This window comes from Ovis aries, chromosome 13 (assembly GCF_016772045.2).
Source record: "Ovis aries strain OAR_USU_Benz2616 breed Rambouillet chromosome 13, ARS-UI_Ramb_v3.0, whole genome shotgun sequence".
Taxonomy (NCBI): domain Eukaryota; kingdom Metazoa; phylum Chordata; class Mammalia; order Artiodactyla; family Bovidae; genus Ovis; species Ovis aries.
The window spans coordinates 42,989,953-43,010,279 of record NC_056066.1 but is presented as its reverse complement, the minus strand read 5'-3'; the positions used below and the strand labels follow the sequence as shown (position 1 = coordinate 43,010,279).

Below are 20,327 nucleotides of genomic sequence, written 5' to 3'. Positions count from 1 at the left end.
AATTAAAGTTAAAAAAATTTTAAAGAGAAAAACAAAAAAAAGGAAGAGGAAAGAAAAAACAAAACAACGTAAAAGAAAACTCCACAGAGCTGCAAAGGCCCAACATAAAGGCAGAGGTTTATAGCAACAATAAAAAGTGTGATTGAAAAAAAAAAAACTTGAAAGATTAATTAGATTTCACAGTGCCAATAAAATCAACAACTACAATGGGGATGGGGGGGAGAAAAAAAAAAGAAAAAAGATCCATAAGAAACTATACAGCAGGTCAAAACAAGAATAATAATTGTTTTTCTTGAGTCACTGCTGTCAGGATCTTTTCCTTCTCTTTGAGTTACAGTCCACCTCACCTCCCTAGGATGCACCCCCCCCCAACATTGTGCTGGTCTCTGGACCTGCTGTGGGGGCAATTCATTTTCTAATCTGTTCTGACTCCTGTGTGTTCTTGCCTCCAATGTCAACAGCTATCAGAACTAGTGCGTTTTCTCCTGTGGGAGTTCTCAATGTCCTTTTATATATTCCATAGACACAGAGTCTGCATAGCTGATTGTGTGGATTTAATCTGCAACTTATACAGCTGGTGGGAAGGTTTTGGGTCCTCTTCCCTAGACACACTGCCCCTGGGTTTCAATTGTGGTTTTATTTCCACCTCTGCATGTGTGTTGTCCACTGGGGTTTGCTCCTGAGGCTGTCCTGGAGAACCTGGGTTTGTCTCAGAGAGGGCCAGGTGTGAAGGTGGTGTAGCTCCTTGGGTCACAGGGGTTCTGGCAGCACCCAGTACTCAGGGGAGTTGGCAGCTAGGGCATCAGGAAATATAGTGCTCCAGAAGGGTATGGCAATCAGTATTTTCCAATACACTCCAGTATTCTTGCCTGGAAAACCTCCTGATGGACAAGCCTGGCAGGCCACAGTCCACAGGGTCACAGAGTTGGACACTACCAAAGGGACCCCATGTGTGTAGACACAAGACTTTTTTTTTTTTTTTTTTGCCTGTGACAGTTCTGCCCCAGTGAGAGTTGAACATGAAGGTAGCAGAGGTGCTTGGGTCATGGGGACCATGGTGCCACCAAATGTGCAGGGAAACAGACTGCCTGAGCCGCTGAAGTATTGGCCCTATCAGAGTCTTTTTTCAAGCCTCTGGTACCTGGCGATCAGAAGGCCTCTTTGGCTAGTCTTTGTCCATAGCTCCGCCTGTTCAGGCACTTAGAGGGCTCCTTTGCCTGGGGTTCTTTCCTGTTGTTCCGTGCATCAGGCACATAGAGGGCCCCCCTTCCCTGTGCCACACCCCGCCCCACGGTGGGGTCCTACTCTGTAAATCAGCACATGAGGCACTTAAAGGGGCACTCCGGGTGGGGTCCTCCTCTGTAGGTCCCTGCCTTAGGAGCTCAATGGGTCAGCCTTTCTATTGTTCAGCTACCCATGCTGGTGTGTGGGGAGAGAGAGGCTATGGTGATGGCTCCATCCCCTATGCGTGACTTGGCATTTCCCACCACAGTCTCCTCCCTCACATTCCTTCATCTGTCTCTCCACAGCAGCCCTTGCCCTGGGATTGCTCCACAATCCCTAAGCTCCAGCTCCCAGCCACTGTGCCTTCTAGGGGACTTGCATCCCTGTCCAGGGTGTGTATGGCTGTGGCAAGAACTGTCTGTTTCTCATTCTATTCAGGCTGCCACAGATCAACTGTTTCACACTCAGCCTTAAATGTTTCTCCTCTGACTCAGACAACTGCCCCGCTGTGGGGACTGGACCCCTGCTTCAGTTTCCCCACACGGTGAGGGCAGGTCCAGTCCTACTAACACTCCAGTTTTTCCCTCTAGTTCCTTTGCCCTACAGAGTTTTGTGTGGTTCCATATATTCTTTTCCGCTGATCCGGTCCTCCTGTCCGCTCTCAGCTGGTGTTCTGTGTGCACTTCCGTGTCTGAAGGTGTATTCCTGATGTATCCGAGGAGAGAGATGTACTCCACGTCCACCTACTCATCTGCCATCTTGTTCCTCTACAGAGTGACTTTTTTTAAAAACATCAGCTCATGTAACTACTATGCTCAAAACCCAAAATGTAATTCTCCATTTCTCTCAGAGTAAAGTCCTGTCAAAAATCTACATGGCACAGACCCCCTGGCCCCACCAGCTCTCTGGCCTTCTCTTCAACTCCTCTGTCCCCACCTCACAAAACTCCACCCACATCAGCTGACTTGCTAAATGTTACATGAATACTCCTACTTCCTTGACTAGCATTTTCGGTTCCAGAGAAATGCAGGGAGCACAATCTCTATGTTTCAAGGCTCTTTCTTGTACAAATGAGAAGTTGTGTGGGATGAAGTGTAGTTGGCTCCTCTGGCCAACAGCTGTACAGAAGTGGGAGAGATGGTGTAGAAATATCTCCTACAGGCACTTGCCCATTTCTAACAGCTAAATACTCCTGATTTTGTTCACAGTCTCAGCCTCCACTAGACTATTAACTCAAGAATTTCTCATTTTAATTAATATCTATTGATAAAACAATTTCTAGGCAGATGATTAAGAAGTTAAATGAATAAAATTTGCTCCCTTACAGTAAGCAAAATATAATGCTGAATTTGTAAATGGTATTTTTAGCTTACCGGGATAATTATGCTGCTAAAAAATAAGTATACAACCTGTAGATTGAAGATTTCTTCTCTGTGTAAGTAAAAAATCACACACATTTGCACAGAAAAATGCACAGAAGTATTATTAAAACGGTTAATCACAGCTTATTTTGATTTTCAATCCTTTGCCTTCTTTTTCCTAATTTTGTGTAATTTGTATGTATTACCTTAATTATCAGAAAAATAGAATTATTCTTACTTTGAAGTCTTTATTGTTTCATAAAGTGTTAAATGTTTTAAAAGCAAAAGCAAGCTTTCAAAGTTTCAGACATTTCATTTAAGCACCTTCACAAACTACAAATATCTTCACTGCCCTAGAAGCAAAACATTCTCAAAGAACCACGGTGAGAGGTGAGAGTCAATATTCTTCAGAGAATGGAAACTCAGGATGACCGACACCACTGAAAGAGAAGAAAGATTCATTTATTAAATCAGCCATGTTGTCATAGAGAACATTATTCTGTGAATGTGGTCAGGATGGGCTAAAACTCTAAATCTACAAACACGTTCCTCATTCTCCCCTGACAAGCACACCTGCAGGTGCCTGCTCCATGTGCACACGGCACCTGCACGTCCAGTCCCAACATTCATGTGTGATCTCCACTCCACGGTGACAGGTAGTTGGACTCAGGTTACAGTTTATATGAGAGCACAAGACCTAGAGCTCACTGTGGAGGCCATTTCACACACAGGGAGAACTTCTTCGGTCCCTAGTTGATGAAAAGGTGCACAAATTAGCTGCCCTTTTCCACACATCCATGGATAAGCAAATACTGAGCACTCCAAAAATACAGAGCACCTCCATTAAGGAACTTGTCATCTATAGAAGAGCTAGCATGTGCACCTGAATAATCACACAGTTCAAAGCGGGATTATTACCTCTTTAATTTAGTCAAACATTGGTTATGCAGTAATTACTATTACTGCTTTTTTCATTTTTCCTGTGTTTCTACTTTTTTTTCAGAATTTGTCTTTTTAAATTTGATTGATTAAAGAGTGCATTCTGAGCAATTCCAAGTACCAGGAGCCTGGCTCAGGTCATTACCTGAGCCCACAACAGAGTACAGAAAAGTAAGTATCCACCTTTTTTTCAATTATCATGTCTTTTATCAGAAGCATGATAGCTGCTATAAAAACAATAGGGATAGTTTTGAAATCTTTCACTGGAAACGAAATCTTCGTTTCACCAATAATTGGTATTCCCTTCTCTCTAAATTCCCTTCCAACATTTCCCTGTATGATTAGTCCTCTGTCCCTTCAACCCTGACATCTTCCTGCAGCAACTGGGCAGCTGGAATTCAATGTTAGTGACTAAATCAAAGTCAAGATGGTAGGGGTTCCCCAGGGGATGGACCCCTAATGGACAAATATAACAATGGTGTGAGTTTTGACTCAAGAAACCACAGAAACCCAGATGATCTTACCTGAGTGTGTCCTGCTAAACAGTCACTCACTGGAGGGTCAGTTAAGCTCAAGATCTACTTGTAAATCAGTTTTGTGAGACAACAAGGATGAAGACATGGGAGTTGTAATAGGGAAGAAAGGGCAGTGAAGAGATCGATTTGTAGGAAGTAGATGGTGTCTTGGTGAAGAAATGCCCATAAGGGAGAATGTCCACCAGACACTTAGGGGACAGGGTTGGACAGGCCCACGTGACATCATAGCACTGATGGATGTTGGCCTTTCTAGGACCCTCCTCCATTAAAAAACATCTACAATACATTTTATAGTTGTGTTGGGGTTAACATGATTGCAGGCTTCCTAGATGGCTCAGTGGTAAAGGATCCACCTGCAAAGCAGGAGACATGGGTTTGATCCCTGATTCAGCAAATCCCCTGAAGAAGGAAATGGCAACTCACTTCAGTATTCTTACCTGGGAAATCCCAGGGACAGAGGAGCCTGGCAGGCTACAGTCCACCAAGAGCCCATTTCCAAGAGTTGGAAATGACTGACTAAATAACAACAAAACTTGAATGCAATTCATGATGGATTCATTATTATACAGTTATTATTAATATAATAATTTTCCAATGATGTAGAAAGAAATAGAGATTAAACATGTTCACAGGACCCTGAAAGAATACAGGGCTGCAGGCACCTTGCCCTCTGTGTTACCTGGGTCCCTCAGCCTTGAGAGGAGGTACACCAGGCATAGGGATTAAGGGTACAAAGTAGTGAATTCACCAGGATGTCAACTCAGTGATTTTATTGATGGGCTGGCCTGGGCCCCATCACATTCCCCTTGGTCAGAGACAGAGCCCTGGAAGAAACCTCTGGTCTGAAGTCTGCAGGAAGCCCCTGGTTTACTCCTACTCTAGAAATCAGCACTGTTTTCCTAGATTTAAGCTTTTAAAAAGCTAAGCTCTCCTGCTGACCTGCCTACTACAGAAAACAATATTTGTGGGAAACATCAGCAAGTCACTTACAGGTGAAATTCGTAATATTTTATATTTCTGTTGAGGCCATCGATTGCTTTCATGTCTTCTGGAGTCAGTTCAAAGTCAAACACCTGGAAGGAAGAAGAATCACATTGACCTCTCCCCCAAGCAGCCGGCCTCCCGCAGGGACTGGAGGACTTTCCAGCTGTATGGAGACACAAAGAGGAGACAGGGAAGCCATGTCTGTCCTCAGTTTCCAGATGAACAAGCCTGGGACCTTCTGCTGAGTTCTCACCTCTCCCTTCCCACACCTTCTCCTTCTCTGTCCACCTCACAAACATTACAGTGCATCAGTTGCTTGTCTTTCTAAGTGAATTACTTCAGACAAAAAAAGAAGAAATCTGAAGTCATTTTTTTTTTCCAAAACACACTGCTTTTAGACACTCCTAACTTGATACCTATACCTGAGTTGACATTAGACTGATTGCCTCTCCCCAACACACCCTAAGGGTGACAGCATTTGGCTGAAGCAATGTGGGAAGGAGGCTCCCCTGAGAAAGCCTGTTCAGCAATCTGATATCAAACTACTCATTATCTATGATTGGATCTAAAAGAAAACTTTATGTATATACTTTCCTGGAGAAAGTTATGAGAAGTGTTTAAACATCAAGGAACAACAAATTATTAAAAATTCACATCATAACAAAGAAATGGAAAGCTCAATTTTGTAAAGAAATTCATTTTCTCCAAAGTGATCTCTTGTTTCAATGCAACATGAACCAAAGACTTAAACACATATTCTGTTGTGGAAGTTGGTATAGTGATACTAAATTTTAAATAAGAGAAGAGCTAGTCAAAAGCAGTCAAGACATCCTTAAAATAAAAGAATGTACCGTACTAAAAAGCAAAACTTATTTTTTACTTCAGTAACACAGTACAGAAATAGTTAAATAGACAAGAGTGGGCAGAATTGTACTTATGGACACTTGATATGTGGCAGAGTTGACAAGGAAAACGTGGAAATGGACAGTTGTTTTTGTTATTCAGTCACTTAGTTTGTCCGACTCTTTGTGACCCCAAAGGAAGAGGTTTTTTCTCCCCACTCACTGACTGAGAATCATATCACTGTGCTGAAAAGAAGATTAGGTTAGTTGCCTTATTCTAGGCAATAAAAACTATACAGAGAAGTCTTCAGGCTCGTCTAACAAGAGCCACATCCACCTGTTAGAGCAGAACTTCTGAGCTGCTCAGCACTGAACTGCAAATACACAAAAGAGCCCAGCCTAGAGGACAACAGCTGAGCTGAGTGCAGGCTCATTTTCAAACCACAGATTCAGATACATAAATGAACTCCACATTAAATCCTGAAACTGGGGAGAGTTTCCTGCACAGTTAAGGGCACAATAATGGTCTCCTGCTGCTGCTGCTGCTAAGTTGCTTCAGTTGTGCCTGACTCTGTGCGACTCCATAGACGGCAGCCCACCAGGCTCCCCCGTCCCTGGGATTCTCCAGGCAAGAACACTGGAGTGGGTTGCCATTTCCTTCTCCAATGCATGAAAGTGAAAAGTAAAGTGAAGTCACTCAGTCATGTCCAACTCTACAAATACATAAAAAGAGGAATAACCTAGCTAAAGTGGACAAAGTCATTAAGAGGAACTTCACAAAGACAGAAACTCAAAAAAATTAAATGTATGAAGATGAAAGCCTATTAGTATTCAGGGAAATAGTAATAAAACCACAAGGCTTTGGAAGTTAAAGAAAATTTTTGTGCGCCCAAATTCACATTATGGTGTTAAAAATGGAGCCTTTGAAGAAGGATTAGGTCATGATGGCAGAGCCCTCACAAATGAGATTTCAAGAATATCATATTCATATAAGAGACTTGGGAGAGCTCTGTTTCCCCTCCAACATGTAAAGATACAAGGAGAAGCCTGTGACCTGGAGGAGAACCCTCACCCAAACACATAGGTACCCTGATCTCAGACCTACAGTTTCACAACTGTGAGAAACAAATTTAATTTTTTTCATAGCCACTCAGCCTGTAGTGTTTTGATAGAGCAGTTCAAACAGTCTAAGAAAAATCACATGATGCAATTTTATCAATTGAAAGAGAAACTAAGATATTTTCCTTAGGAACCCTCTGCCCACAGCCCTGCTCATCACCTGCATGTTCTCTTTGATCCACTTCTTGTTGTTACCCTTGGCCAGAACCACAACCCCACGTTGTATCTGGTAGCGAAGGGCAACCAGAGCTGCCGTTTTCTTGTGCTTTTGAGCAATAGCAGAGAGAACCGGGTCCTCCAGGAGAACGGGGTGGTTTGGGTTCACCCTGGAAGGAATTTCAGAAATGCTGAGGAGCTGAGTCTCTAAGGAGGCTTTTCAAACAGACCAAGTAGGTCCACTCCAGACCAGTGCTTCCCAAAGTCAGGTCCAGGGACCGTCAGCATCAGCATCACTTGGGATATTATTAGAGATACAAATTCCACAGCTGAGCTGAAGACAAACTGAATCAGAATCTCAACTGTGTCACTTCCCATGTTGTGTTTACAGAGCTCTGCAGGTGATTCAGATGCATTATTCAGTTGAGAACAAATGCCAAATTGTGGATTATTTTCTTTAATTCTCAGGGGTTGTTTTTCTTCTGCAATCAAGGGCATGAATAGAGAAACAGTAGGGAAAGCCCAAGAATTCTTTTTAAATTTCACTTTTTAAGGTATTGATAAAAATTGAGTAGTCTCAAAAATAAGAGACGTTCATTTCATCATTATTTTTCCAGGATGTTCACAGAAATGCTTCAAATTGAAATGTTTTCTATCATGATATACCAAGCAGTTACATATTATCCAAATTTTAGATATGAGTTAAGTGAGGCTTGCAACATCTGTTTTTACAAATGTGTTCATTAGTTAATAAGTAAATCATGACATCAGCTTGTGTCTCTTGTCTCAACTGGGTGATTACATGTAGATTTCAATGCAGGCATTTCTTATTGATAAGTCTACAAGCTAATACAATGTAGAAAAATTGTCTGGGTGATGGGAAGATAAAAGAGAAGGATTAATTTCAACCCACCCCTCTCTCCCCTCTGCCTATGAGAGTTATCTGAGTGCTGTATTATTTAAATTGTTTCATCAAAAATTGAATTTCAAGGAAACTCCTGATGTCTTCATTAGGATTCAATACCATTCTTTTACTCGTTGGGATCCCAGAGCAGCATAGGCAACAAGAACGATTTCATGTGACTTGCAGAAATCCAACAGTTTGCTCTGGTTGAGATAAGGGTGACATTCCACCTGTAGAATGCCCAAAAAGAAGAGTATCAGATTATATGCAAAGGCAATATTAATATGACAGAGAAAGATTAAAAGTTTTCAAAGACTAAAGGAAAGACTAGAACATTAAATGAAAATGGGAAATGTCAACATTTACAGAGAAAAGTGTATTTATACAGTTAATTTTATGATAGACATGGATGGGAGAACCAGTCAAATACTGAGTAATCAAAAGCTGTGCTCTACATTTCAGTAGATGTTCCTGAGTAAATATTTCATATATTACTAGTATCATCTTGAGCCTTTAACTTCATCCTCTAACCTGGATGAATTTCATCACCTCCAACACATTTTTCTGAACTATGCTCCCTGTTTAAGACTCATAAATGCTGAGACATCTAGACCAAGAATTCAGACATCAGAACCCCACACAAACCCTTAAAATCCATCTCAGCTGTTGTGAATCTTTATTAATTTACTTCTGGTTCCATGTTTTTATCATCTTCCTTCCTGTATGCAGTTCTCTTCAGGGCACTTTTCCCTCCATCTGCTTATCCTTTCATCTCAGGGAAATGCCTCCTTCCTCTAGTTCTGAATTCTACCCAAAATTTAGAAGGAAGGCATCCCACCTTTTCCACCCAGACTGTCAAGCAGATATACTGCTACAGATTCTACTCACACCATACAGACAGGCTCTTCACTCTAGAATCCTCTGACCCGCAAAGGTCAGATGAACAGCAGGGGAGGACAGACAGACATCTGGCTCCTGGGCAAGAAGGAGGTTCTGAAGAGCAGGAGGGAGATGAGCCAAGCTGCTCACCTGGTTGCAGACAGGCTTGTACTTGAGCCCTGGCTTGTTCAGGATCTTCTCCATCTGCTTGTGGTTGAAGTTGGACACCCCGATGGACTTGGTCAGCCCTGCATCCTTACACTTCTCCAGGGCCTGGGAGGGAGGGGTGGTGAACAGTCATGAACAGTCATTTGGAATGGGCAATAGAATAAGAATAAATGCTGAAAACCACCAGTAACCACACTCATCCATCAAGAATTACTCTTGACTATCAAGAAGAAAAATCAGGAAGAAGGTCATGTTATAAAAAGAAAAACTACTGCCCCCACCTTAAAAAAAAAAAAAAAAAAACAGAAAAGATATATCACATGGAAGGAAAAAGACACCTGTCTACACTGCCCCAAATTCTCCTCCTCCATTCCTCTCTGTGAACATTTCAGCAATGGTTTCCTCTCCACAACCCCAGCATCCATGCCCTTAGATTCATGAACTGCTGAGTCTGATGGTCCACAGCCCATTCTCACAGGTGGAAGAAATGAAGGAGGTTCCCCCTCTTCTGGCTCCTCCTTTGGTTCTCTCCTCCCTGGACTCACCTCCCACGTGCGACAGAAATCCACTGAGTCAAATATCAGTTTTCCATTTTCATCTTTTGGAAATAATTCCTCCCCTGGCTGGAATAGAAGAAGTCATTTTAGACATGTCACAAAATGATTTCTCTGCATTTACAGGCTGCCAGGCACCAGGGAGTAAACCTCCATCAGGTAGCTTCACAACTTTCTAAAAATTAATATTTGCAAAGTGATTTGCACATATGGAGTTGTCAGCAATACCTTCAGGAAGGAAGCTTATTCCAATCTCTTATACTCAATATATGTTGTAATAAATACAATTTTTCTAGGTCCTAAAAGGGACTCACACTGACTTCTCTGAATTTTGTCTGCTCCTTGTACTTGCCAATTTTGAAATGCCTTTTCGGGCTGGAAATGGCAGTAAGTTACATGACATAATTTCCAGAATAAAAATTGTAGTCTTCATATGGCTAGATATCAGACTTTCTTTTCCCTCTGAGCATCAGGTGCCCTAGGGCAAGCATGTGAATCAGCAAGGCTGTCTTTAGATGAATATGGAATGTGGATGATCCACACATGCTCTCAAATATTTGTGACCATGAGCCTCAACTGCCCCAAGGTTATATTTGCCTCCAATGGAAAATGTTCAGTAAAAAATAAAGTAAATCATGAGTAGTGTCTTGATAAGGGATAGAAGAAAGGAGACATTTCTGAACACTGCTGAAAATCCTCAAAACTCTCTGTGTCTGGGACTTGCCATCTACATAGTCCACTAAGCGATTTTGCATTACATAGCTTGAGTTTATTTCTGTAACTTGAAACCAAGAGTTCTAAGTAAACCACCATTCTTAATGGCTAAGTGCAGTCTACAAACCTCATCGTGAAGACAGGCAGGAGTGTAGGCCATGTCTCCCAACTTCCTATACAGTTAAGAGATTTAACTAACCCAGAGGAAGCACCACCAAATCTCCTCAACTTGAAAGAGTAGAAGACAAGATTAACTCATCATGTTCAAACGTAAGGCAGTGTCATGCTCACCACAGCTGCACCAAACTCTTGGTTCATGAAATCCCCCGACACTCAGGAGTCATAACAAGGACTGCGTGCAGAACTGGCTGATTTCTCTTTCCTTTAGTTTTTCAGGCAGAGCCTCAGATTATTAATTCCTTTCAAAAAACTCAGTAAAAAGATGATTACAAATAATTATTTGGGGGATTCTACTCTAGTGTAATCATCCTTTCAACCTACTAAGACAAATCTTTCTTCAACCATCCATGCAAGTTGATACGCATTCTAACACAAGGTATAACATTGATGTGATCACACAAATTTCTAACCTTCAGAGCCAGCGGATAATGCATAATATAGAGATCGACATAGTCCAGTTGAAGATTTTTCAGTGACTTTTCCAAGGCTGGTCGGACCAACTCTGGTCGAAGGGAAGTTAACCAAAGCTGCAGAAGTTAAAGAATGAAAGTTGCATTAATAATAAACAAGGTAATTTTTTTTTCTGAGGCTTGTGTGATATTACTTCCCCTACCAACGATGGAATCCAAGCTCATGGCAGTAAAGCACCAAGTTTTAAACACTGAACCATCAGGGAACTCTAATACTTTAGGAATATACCAATAAGCATAGTTCAGCCAACAACTCTTCACCAAAGGATCCTATTATATAATTGTCACCTGGGCACAATCACTTGCACACGTGCACACACAGACAACTTCACACAGTACCTTTGAAGTGCAGAATATGTCTTCTCTCTTCACAGTGCCATCTGCAATCTTGCTTCGAATGGCCTGGCCAACCTCCTCTTCATTTTGGTAGGCATGAGCACAGTCAATATGGCGGAATCCAATCTCTATAGCAAATGGGGTGAATTCCAGAGCTTCCCTCTTAGCAACCTACATAAGCAACAAAGGTACAAGTTGAATACCCACATAAGATATTGCTAGGCACAAGCTTTGATCTTCCCAAGAGTCAACTTTTTTCTATGTCTTTGGTTAGTTCTGTATGTATAGTGATGAACCCATGACAGTTTCCCTTAACATTCCTAATAAGTAATTAAATGAACACTACCCAGGAACCCTTCAACTTCAGGTGATCAGTGGCTGATTGCTGGTATCAGAGGACGGCAAAACCACCTTTAGGTTCAGGGATTTGATGAAAGAACCCAAAGGACTCAACAAAATGTTGTAGTCATGAATATGATTTATAATGGGAGGTGTCTGAAGCAAAAGGAGCAAAGTTACAAGGTGCCTGGTAAAAGTACCAAGAACCAAGGCGAAAGCTTCTGAGACTTCTACCTATCAGTAAAGCAACACAGAATACACCCAAAAACATACCAAAAAAAAAAAAAAAAAGCTGTATCTTTTCAAGGTGTACGATGTGATATTCTCATATAAGTTATTCTTGTTATTCACTTGCTCAGTCGTGTCTGACTCTTTGCAACCCCATGGACTGCAGCACTCCAGGTTTCCCTGTTCTTCACCATCTCCCAGAGTTTGCTCAGACTCGTGTCCTTTGAGCCAATGATGCCATCAAACCATCTCATCCTCTGTCCCCTCCTTCTCCTCTTGCTCTGAATCTTTCCCAGAATCAGGGTGTTTTCCCATGAGTTGTCACTAACATCAAGTAGCCAAAGTATTGGAGCTTCAGCTTTAGCATCAGTCATTCCAAGGAATATTCAGGGTTGGTTTCCTTTAGGATTGACTAGTTTGATCTGCTGGCTGTCCAGGGGACTTCAAGAGTCTTCTCCAACAACACTGTTCAAATACATCAATTCTTTTGTTGTTGTTGTTGTTTTGATGGTGACGGTGTTGGTCTGTATTTTTATTTTATTTTTTTAATTTTACTTTATTTTACTTTACAATACTGTATTGGTTTTGCCATACATCAACGTGAATCCACTACGGGTGTACATGAGTTCCAAATCCTGAACGCCCGTCCCACCTCCCTCCCTATACCATCCCTCTGGGTCATCCCAGTGCACCAGCCTCAAGCATTATATATCCTGCACTGAACCTAGACTGGGACTGGTGATTCATTTCTTACATGATATTATACATGTTTCAATGCCATTTTCCCAAATCATCCCACCCTCTCCTTCTCCCAGAGTCCAAAAGTCTGTTCTATACATCTGTGTCTCTTTGGCTGTCTCGCATACAGGGTTATCATTGCCATCTTTCTAAATTCCATATATATGCATTAGTATACTATATTGGTGTTTTTCTTTCTGGCTTAGTTCACTCTGTATAATCGGCTCCAGTTTCATCCACCTCATTAGAACTGATTCAAATGTGTTCTTTTTAATGGCTGAGTAATACTCCATTTGTATATGTACCACAGCTTTCTTATCGTTTCATCTGCTGATGGACATCTAGGTTGCTTCCATGTCCTGGCTATTATAAACAGTGCTGCAATGAACATTGGGGTACATGTGTCTCTTTCCATTCTGGTTTCCTTGGTGTGTATGCCCAGCAGTGGGATTGCTGGGTCATAAGACAGTTCTATTTCCAGTTTTTTAAGGAATCTCCACACTGTTCTCCATAGTGGCTGTACTAGTTTGCATTCCCACCAACAGTGTAAGAGGGTTCCCTTTTCTCCACACCCTCTCCAGCATTTATTGCTTGTAGACTTTTGGATCACAGCCATTCTGACTGGTGTGAAGTGGTACCTCATTGTGGTTTTGATTTGCATTTCTCTGATGATGAATGATGTGAGCATCTTTTCATGTGTTTGTTAGCCATCTGTATGTCTTCTTTGGAAAACTGTCTATTTAGATCTTTGGCCCATTTTTTGGTTGGGTCATTTATTTTTCTGGAATTGAGCTGCAGGAGTTGCTTGTATATTTTTGAGATTAGTTGTTTGTCAGTTGCTTCATTTGCTATTATTATCTCCCATTTCGAAGGCTGTCTTTTCACCTTGCTTATAGTTTCCTTTGTTGTGCAGAAGCTTTTAATTTTAATTATACCCCATTTTTTTATGTTTGCTTTTATTTCCAGTATTCTGGAAGGTGGGTCATAGAGGATCCTGCTGTGATTTATGTTGGAGAGTGTTTGGCCTATGTTCTCCTCTAGGAGTTTTACAGTTTCTGGCCTTAAGAATTGAATCGCCAGTCTGTGTCTGAGGCAGGATACAGCGTGCTTGGGGCTGGTGCATGGGATGACCCAGAGAGATGTTATGGGGAGGGAGGTGGGAGGGGGGTTCATGTTTGGGAACGCATGTAAGAATTAAAGATTTTAAAATTTTTTTAATAAATAAATAAATAAAACAAAAAACAAACAAACAAAAAAGATCTTTAATCCATTTTGAGTTTATTTTTGTGTATGGTGTTAGAAAGTGTTCTAGTTTCATTCTTTTACAAGTGGTTGATTGGTTTTCCCAGCACCACTTGTTAAAGAGATTGTCTTTTCTCCATTGTATATTCTTGCCTTTTTTAAAGATAAGGTGTCCATAGGTGCGTGGATTTATCTCTGGGCTTTCTATTTTGTTCCATTGATCTATATTTCTGTCTTTGTGCCAGTACCATACTGTCTTGATGACTGTGGCTTTGTAGTAGATCCTGAAGTCAAGTTCATAGCAATAAAGGCATACCTCAAGAAACAAGAAAAAAGTCAAATAAATAACCTAACTCTACACCTAAAGCAACTAGAAAATGAAGAAATGGAGAACCCCAGAGTTAGTAGAAGGAAAGAAATCTTAAAAATTAGGGCAGAAATAAATGCAAAAGAAACAAAAGAGACCATAGCAAAAATCAACAAAGCCAAAGCTGATTCTTTGAAAGGATAAATAAAATTGACAAACCATTAGCCAGACTCATCAAGAAACAAAGGCAGAAAAATCAAATCAATAAAATTAGAAATGAAAATGGAGAGATCACAATGGACAATGCAGAAATACAAAGGATCGTAAGAGACTACTCTCAGCAATCATATGCCAATAAAATGGACAACGTGGAAAAAAATGGACAAATTCTTAGAAAAGTACAACTTTCCAAAACTGAACCAAGAAGAAATAGAAAATCTTAACAGACCCATCACAAGCACAGAAATTGAAGAAATCAGAAATCTTCCAGCAAACAAAAGCCCAGGTCCAGATAGCTTCACAGTTGAATTCTACCAAAAATTTAGAGAAGAGCTAACACCTATCCTACTCAAACTCTTACAGAAAATTGCAGAGGAAGGTAAACTTCCAAACTCATTCTATGAGGCCACCATCACCGTAATACCAAAACCTGACAAAGATGCCACAAAAAAAGAAAACTACAGGCCAATATCACTGTTGAACATAGACGCAAAAATCCTTAACAAAATTCTAGCAATCAGAATCCAACAACACAATAAAAAGATCATTCACCATGACCAAGTGGGCTTTATCCCAGGGATGCAAGGATTCTTCAATATCTGCAAATCAATCAATGTAATTCACCTCATTAAGAAGTTGAAAAATAAAAGCCATATGATTATCTCAATAGATGCAGAGAAAGCCTTTGACAAAATTCAACATCCATTTATGATTAAAAAAAAAAAAAAACCTCTCCAGAAAGCAGGAATAGAAGGGACATACCTCAACACAATAAATATATGACAAACCCACAGCAACCATTATCCTCAATGGTGAAAAATTGATAGCATTTCCCCTAAAGTCAGGATCAAGACAAGGGTGCCCACTTTCACCACTACTATTCAACATAGTTCTGGAAGTTTTGGTCATAGCAATCAGAGCAGAAAAAGAAATAAAAAGAATCCAAATTGGAAAAGAAGAAGTAAAACTCTCACTGTTTGCAGATGACATGATTCTCTACATAGAAAACCCTAAAGACTCCACCAGAAAATTACAAGAGCTAATCAATGAATATAGTAAAGTTGCAGGATATAAAATCAACACACAGAAATCCCTTGCATTCCTATACACTAATAATGAGAAAGTAGAAAACGAAATTAAGGAAAGAATTCTATAAAACACTGGTGAAAGAAATCAAAGAGGACACTAATAAATGGAGAAATATACCATGTTCATGGATCGGAAGAATTAATATAATGAAAATGAGTATACTACCCAAAGCAATCTACAGATTCAATGCAACCCCTATCAAGCTACCAGTGGTATTTTTCACAGAGCTAGAACAAATAATTTCACAACTTGTATGGAAATACAAAAAAAAACCTCAAATAGACAAAGCAATCTTGAGAAAGACGAATGGAACTGGACAAATGCATCAATTCTTTGGTGCACAGCCTTCTTTATGGTCCAGCACTTACATCCATACACGAACATGACTACTGGAAAAACCATAGCTTTGACAATATGTACCTCTGTGGGCAAAGTAATGTCTCTTCTTTTTAATACACTGTCCAAGATTGTTATAACTTTTCTTCCAAAGAGCAAGTGTCTTTTAATTTTCTGGCTACACATCATTCACAGTAATTTTGGAGACAAAAAAAAAAAAAAAAGTCTGTCACTGTTTCCATTGTTTCCCCATCAATTTGCCATGAAGTTATGGGACAGGGTGCCATAGTTTTTCAAATGTGGAATTGTAAACCAAGTTTTTCACTCTCCACTTTCACCTTCATCAAGAGGCTGTTTAATTCCTCTTCATTTTCTGCCATTATAGTGGTGTCATTTGCATATCTCAGGTTACTGATATTTCTCACAGCAATCTTGATTCCAGCTTGAGCTTCATCCAGCCTGGCATTTCTCAGGATTGTACTTACTCATATAAGTATCCATTCTTAATAATTACCACAAGCAAGCTAGTTAACACCATCATCTCACATGGCTACCTTTTAGAAGTGCTTGTAAGAAGATATAGATCTAGTCTCTACAAAATCTCAAGAGATAGCCCGTTATTTTTAACTATAGTCAACTTGCTGTACATCACGTCTCCAGAATTATGCCTCTTACAACAGAAGGTTGTACCCTTGACCAACATCTTTCCATTTTTCCCAGGCTTGTCACCAGCTTCTGGTCACCATAATGCTACTCTCCCTTCTATGAGTACCACTATTTTAGATTCCACCTACAAAGAGATCATACAGTATTTGTCTTTCTATTTCTGGCTTACTTCACTTGTGATTGCAAATGGACTAACTTTGTCTTCAGTGCTCAATAATATTCCATTTCTTTTTATGTGATTCAGAATCTTTCTCATTTCAAGGAGGTAGAAAATTGGGGTAACAGACTTCTGCTGTGTCTAGTTCTGGTTTTTCTTAAATGCCCAGATATGTGGGGATGGGCTTCCCTGGTGGCTCAAACGGTATAGAATCTGCCTGCAATGCAGGAGACCTGGGTTCGATCCCCAGGATAGGAGATCCCCTGGAGAAGAGAAAGGCTACCCACTCCAGTATTCTTGCCTGGAGAATTCCACAGACTATACAGTGCATGGGATCACAAAGAGTCAGACACGACTGAGTGATGTTCACTTTCAGGGATGTACCTGGGAATGAGCCCATGAGCTTCAGTAACAGCACTGTCCCCTTCCTCTCCTCAATCCAATGTGCTTTATGAAGTAAACAAGTTCTGTCTTCTATCTGCAAAGTGTCTCTTAATAATTTTTCCATTTTATAAATTAGAATAGTGAGCCTCAAAGTATAAGTCCAGTCCCTTGTCACATCTACCCTAAAGACAAGATAGACAGCAAACTTTCTGGCTTCCAGTCTAGAGACTTGTCCACTAACCCCTCTTATGACCAAGCACTGCAGACCATACTTTAATAAAAACACATTACAAAACCCCAGGATACATTACAAAACCTGGCCTGTAAGATTGTATCTTATCCCCTCAAGTGATACTAAGGTTCCCATCCGAAGAAGTTTCCAAGCAGAAACAGGAGCACAAGGCAAAATGCAGTTGGAGTGCTTCTTGCCTGGCACCAAGCAGATATCCCACAGTAGAAAAGCAATTCTCTTTCATTAGTTTTCAGTCACCTCATCTTCAGGACCTTCCACCTCAAATACTTCTCTGGGTCATGTATTATTGGAAGCAGGAAAGAGCTCTTGAACTAATAAAACATACATAAAAACCTTGCAACTGTAGTCACCCACAAAGGAAAGCAGCTGACAGTCAGTGATCTTGACAGCCGAGTCTCACCTCTTCTGCCAAGCTGGGAAAGAGATGGAAAGTGGAGGGGAACCCAGACCCAGAGTAATCTACAGATGAGCACAGTTTCATAACCCTGAAACAGAGTGAAGACTGAATGCTCTCTCCTCTTTCATAGGGCATGGTTCTGGCCTGGTTAGTGGGACGATGTGATCCTCCCAGAGTCACACAGGAGCTCAGTGCTTGACAACCCAAGTCCCTTTCACTCATGTTACATCCACTACTATTTATATCTCGACCTACAACTGCTACTGTTACCTCTGGAGGTGCATAGGTTCCAAATCCCAGGACAGGAATGAAGTGGCCGTCATTAAGTTTCACTCTCTGGCTTTTGGGATCCATTGCCTATTTCTCCTTGGAGTAAGCAGACTGATGTTTTTCTTCTTTTTTCCCAGGTTAAGAATAACAGGAAGGTAACACCCCAGATGCACCATCCAATGTTAGCAGATATATTGCAGGAGGAGCATGATTAAACCATTGAGTAAGAACAGGATTGAAATCAATTAGCTTGTTTGCTTTTTCTTTTTTTAGCAGTAAAACACTATTATATAATGATGATATGTGCTGAATAATTATTGACTATATTTTAGACTAGAAACTTCCACAAGAGAAATATTTTTTATTTTTCTATTACAAAGCCAGTCTTGATCAAACGTCAGTTGAAACAACAGTCTTACAGTACAAACATACACGAATACACAAATCACACAATCCAAAAGTGTTTAATAAGCATTTTTTAAAATGTTAACCTTTAATGAAGAATCAAAACTTCAAATGAAAATAAATTTGCCTTTTTACATTTTCCACCAGCAAAATTATTATGCTTTACAGACCTGACTGGTGAAATCCTGAACATGATATGGAAACCAGACATTTGGCCAAAGTGCTTATTAGAGGTTAATTATTAATAGTTTTAGGATATCATGTACAGTGTGCAAACTCTGAGTGTTCATACCTGTACTTAGTTATATAACTCTAATAGTACTCTCATAATGTAACTGACACATATTTTACATAATTTAAAAACTGTTCCACATTATTCATAAAAGAAAAACCTATAAACAAATTAAAATACAACAAATTTGGAAAGAGTAATGGAAATTGTGATGCACTTATACACAGGGATATTGTGAAGACAAATAAAATTTAACATGTGCTGTGATGTCAGCAAAATGGTGAGATGGGAGGATGGAAATCTCCCATGGAAAGACAAGAAAAGAAAGAGAAGGCAGCTGAAAAACCTCATAGGAGCTCTGGAAAACAGTCACACAAAGATCTATAGCCAAAAAAAAAGTGAACAGGCAACTAGGAAAAATCCAGAACAGAATTACAGAAAATTTCATCATATATTACTCACCTGTACCCTCCTCCTGCCTGGGGCAGTGCAGTCTTGATCAGTTCCAGTTGCCTCCCTCAAACCAGAATGATCAGAGAAAACCTTATGTGCAATGTTCCAACCTACCTGGGGATGTATGTATGCATGTATAGTATATATGTATGTATATATATATGTGTATATGTATGTATGTATGTATGTATATACATATACATACATACAGGGACTCAAGGACAAAGGAATAAAGGTGGAGACACAGACTAGACCATGTATTAATAAAACCCTGAAGAGAACTGGGGTGTGGCTTTGGAGGACACAGGACATTCAAAAAACAGTCATAAATTTACCGGAATCAGAAAGCAATTCTCAGGCCAGGCACGATGATGACTCAGAAATGACTGAGACCCCCTTAGCTTTCTTGCTGGGCTGATCCCAGGACTAGGAGCATGATAAGCAAACTAATGAAGAAGTCATGACAAGAAACAAATCTACCAAGAGCAAATTTTTGCCTGCTGTTTCAAGTACCCAATGATGAACACAAACAACACAGGAACACAGACAGGAATACACACACACACACACAGAGCAACACACACAGGAACATACACACACACATCTGGACGGGGCAGTGCACACTTATAAGGGATGGAATGAGTTTGGACCCAGCCATCAGAGTTCTGCTCCAGCACCTTGGGACTCACACGGTCCAGTAGGGTGGGTACACCCAGTGAGCACAGAAGCCTCTGCTCACACTTGGCTCTGGTGTAACCTCTCTCTCCCCTCCCACCAAGCTGCCAGCATGCCCTGGGGAAGGGGTGACCTGTCAACATCAGCTCCAGCTCTGCCCCCAGATCCTCTGACTGCACAGGGACTGCACAGGGACCTGTCCACACATGGACACCCCTGCAAGACCAAAACAAGTTTTTCACCTAATTTCATAGGGATGCTTCCTTGGTGGCTCAGCTGGTAAAGAATCTGCCTGCAGTGTGGGAGACCTGGATCGATCTCTGGCTTGGGAAGATCCCCTGGAGAAGGGAACAGCTACCCACTCCAGTATTCTGGCCTGGAGAATTCCATGGACTGTACAGTCCATGCAGTCACAAAGAGTCAGACCCGATTGAGCAACTTTCACTTCACAGGGAGAGAGGAAGTTAAAGAGAAGAGAGAAGAATTTGTGTCCAATGAAACAATAAGAATAAACACCAGAGAAAAAATCAGCTATGAGATAGACGTTGATAGTTTACCAATATAATTGACC

General features: G+C 40.7%; 1 protein-coding gene across 1 annotated transcript in view; it reads right to left on the bottom strand.

Moving 5' to 3' along the window:
• The window catches only part of LOC121815985 (dihydrodiol dehydrogenase 3-like), a 96,251-nt gene extending 78,147 nt beyond the window's left edge, over positions 1-18,104 (bottom strand). The window contains exons 1-9 of the mRNA XM_027976786.2: positions 17,992-18,104; positions 11,370-11,537; positions 10,971-11,087; positions 9,658-9,735; positions 9,095-9,217; positions 8,186-8,295; positions 7,166-7,331; positions 5,051-5,133; positions 2,817-3,025 (exon numbers count right to left, since the gene is read on the bottom strand). Coding sequence (XP_027832587.1) covers positions 2,983-3,025; positions 5,051-5,133; positions 7,166-7,331; positions 8,186-8,295; positions 9,095-9,217; positions 9,658-9,735; positions 10,971-11,087; positions 11,370-11,537; positions 17,992-18,075 — 972 coding nt within the window. The 5' untranslated portion in view covers positions 18,076-18,104 and the 3' untranslated portion in view covers positions 2,817-2,982. Of the gene's footprint in view, positions 3,026-5,050; positions 5,134-7,165; positions 7,332-8,185; positions 8,296-9,094; positions 9,218-9,657; positions 9,736-10,970; positions 11,088-11,369; positions 11,538-17,991 lie in introns of the transcript that reaches the window.
• Positions 18,105-20,327: the final 2,223 nt, after the last annotated feature.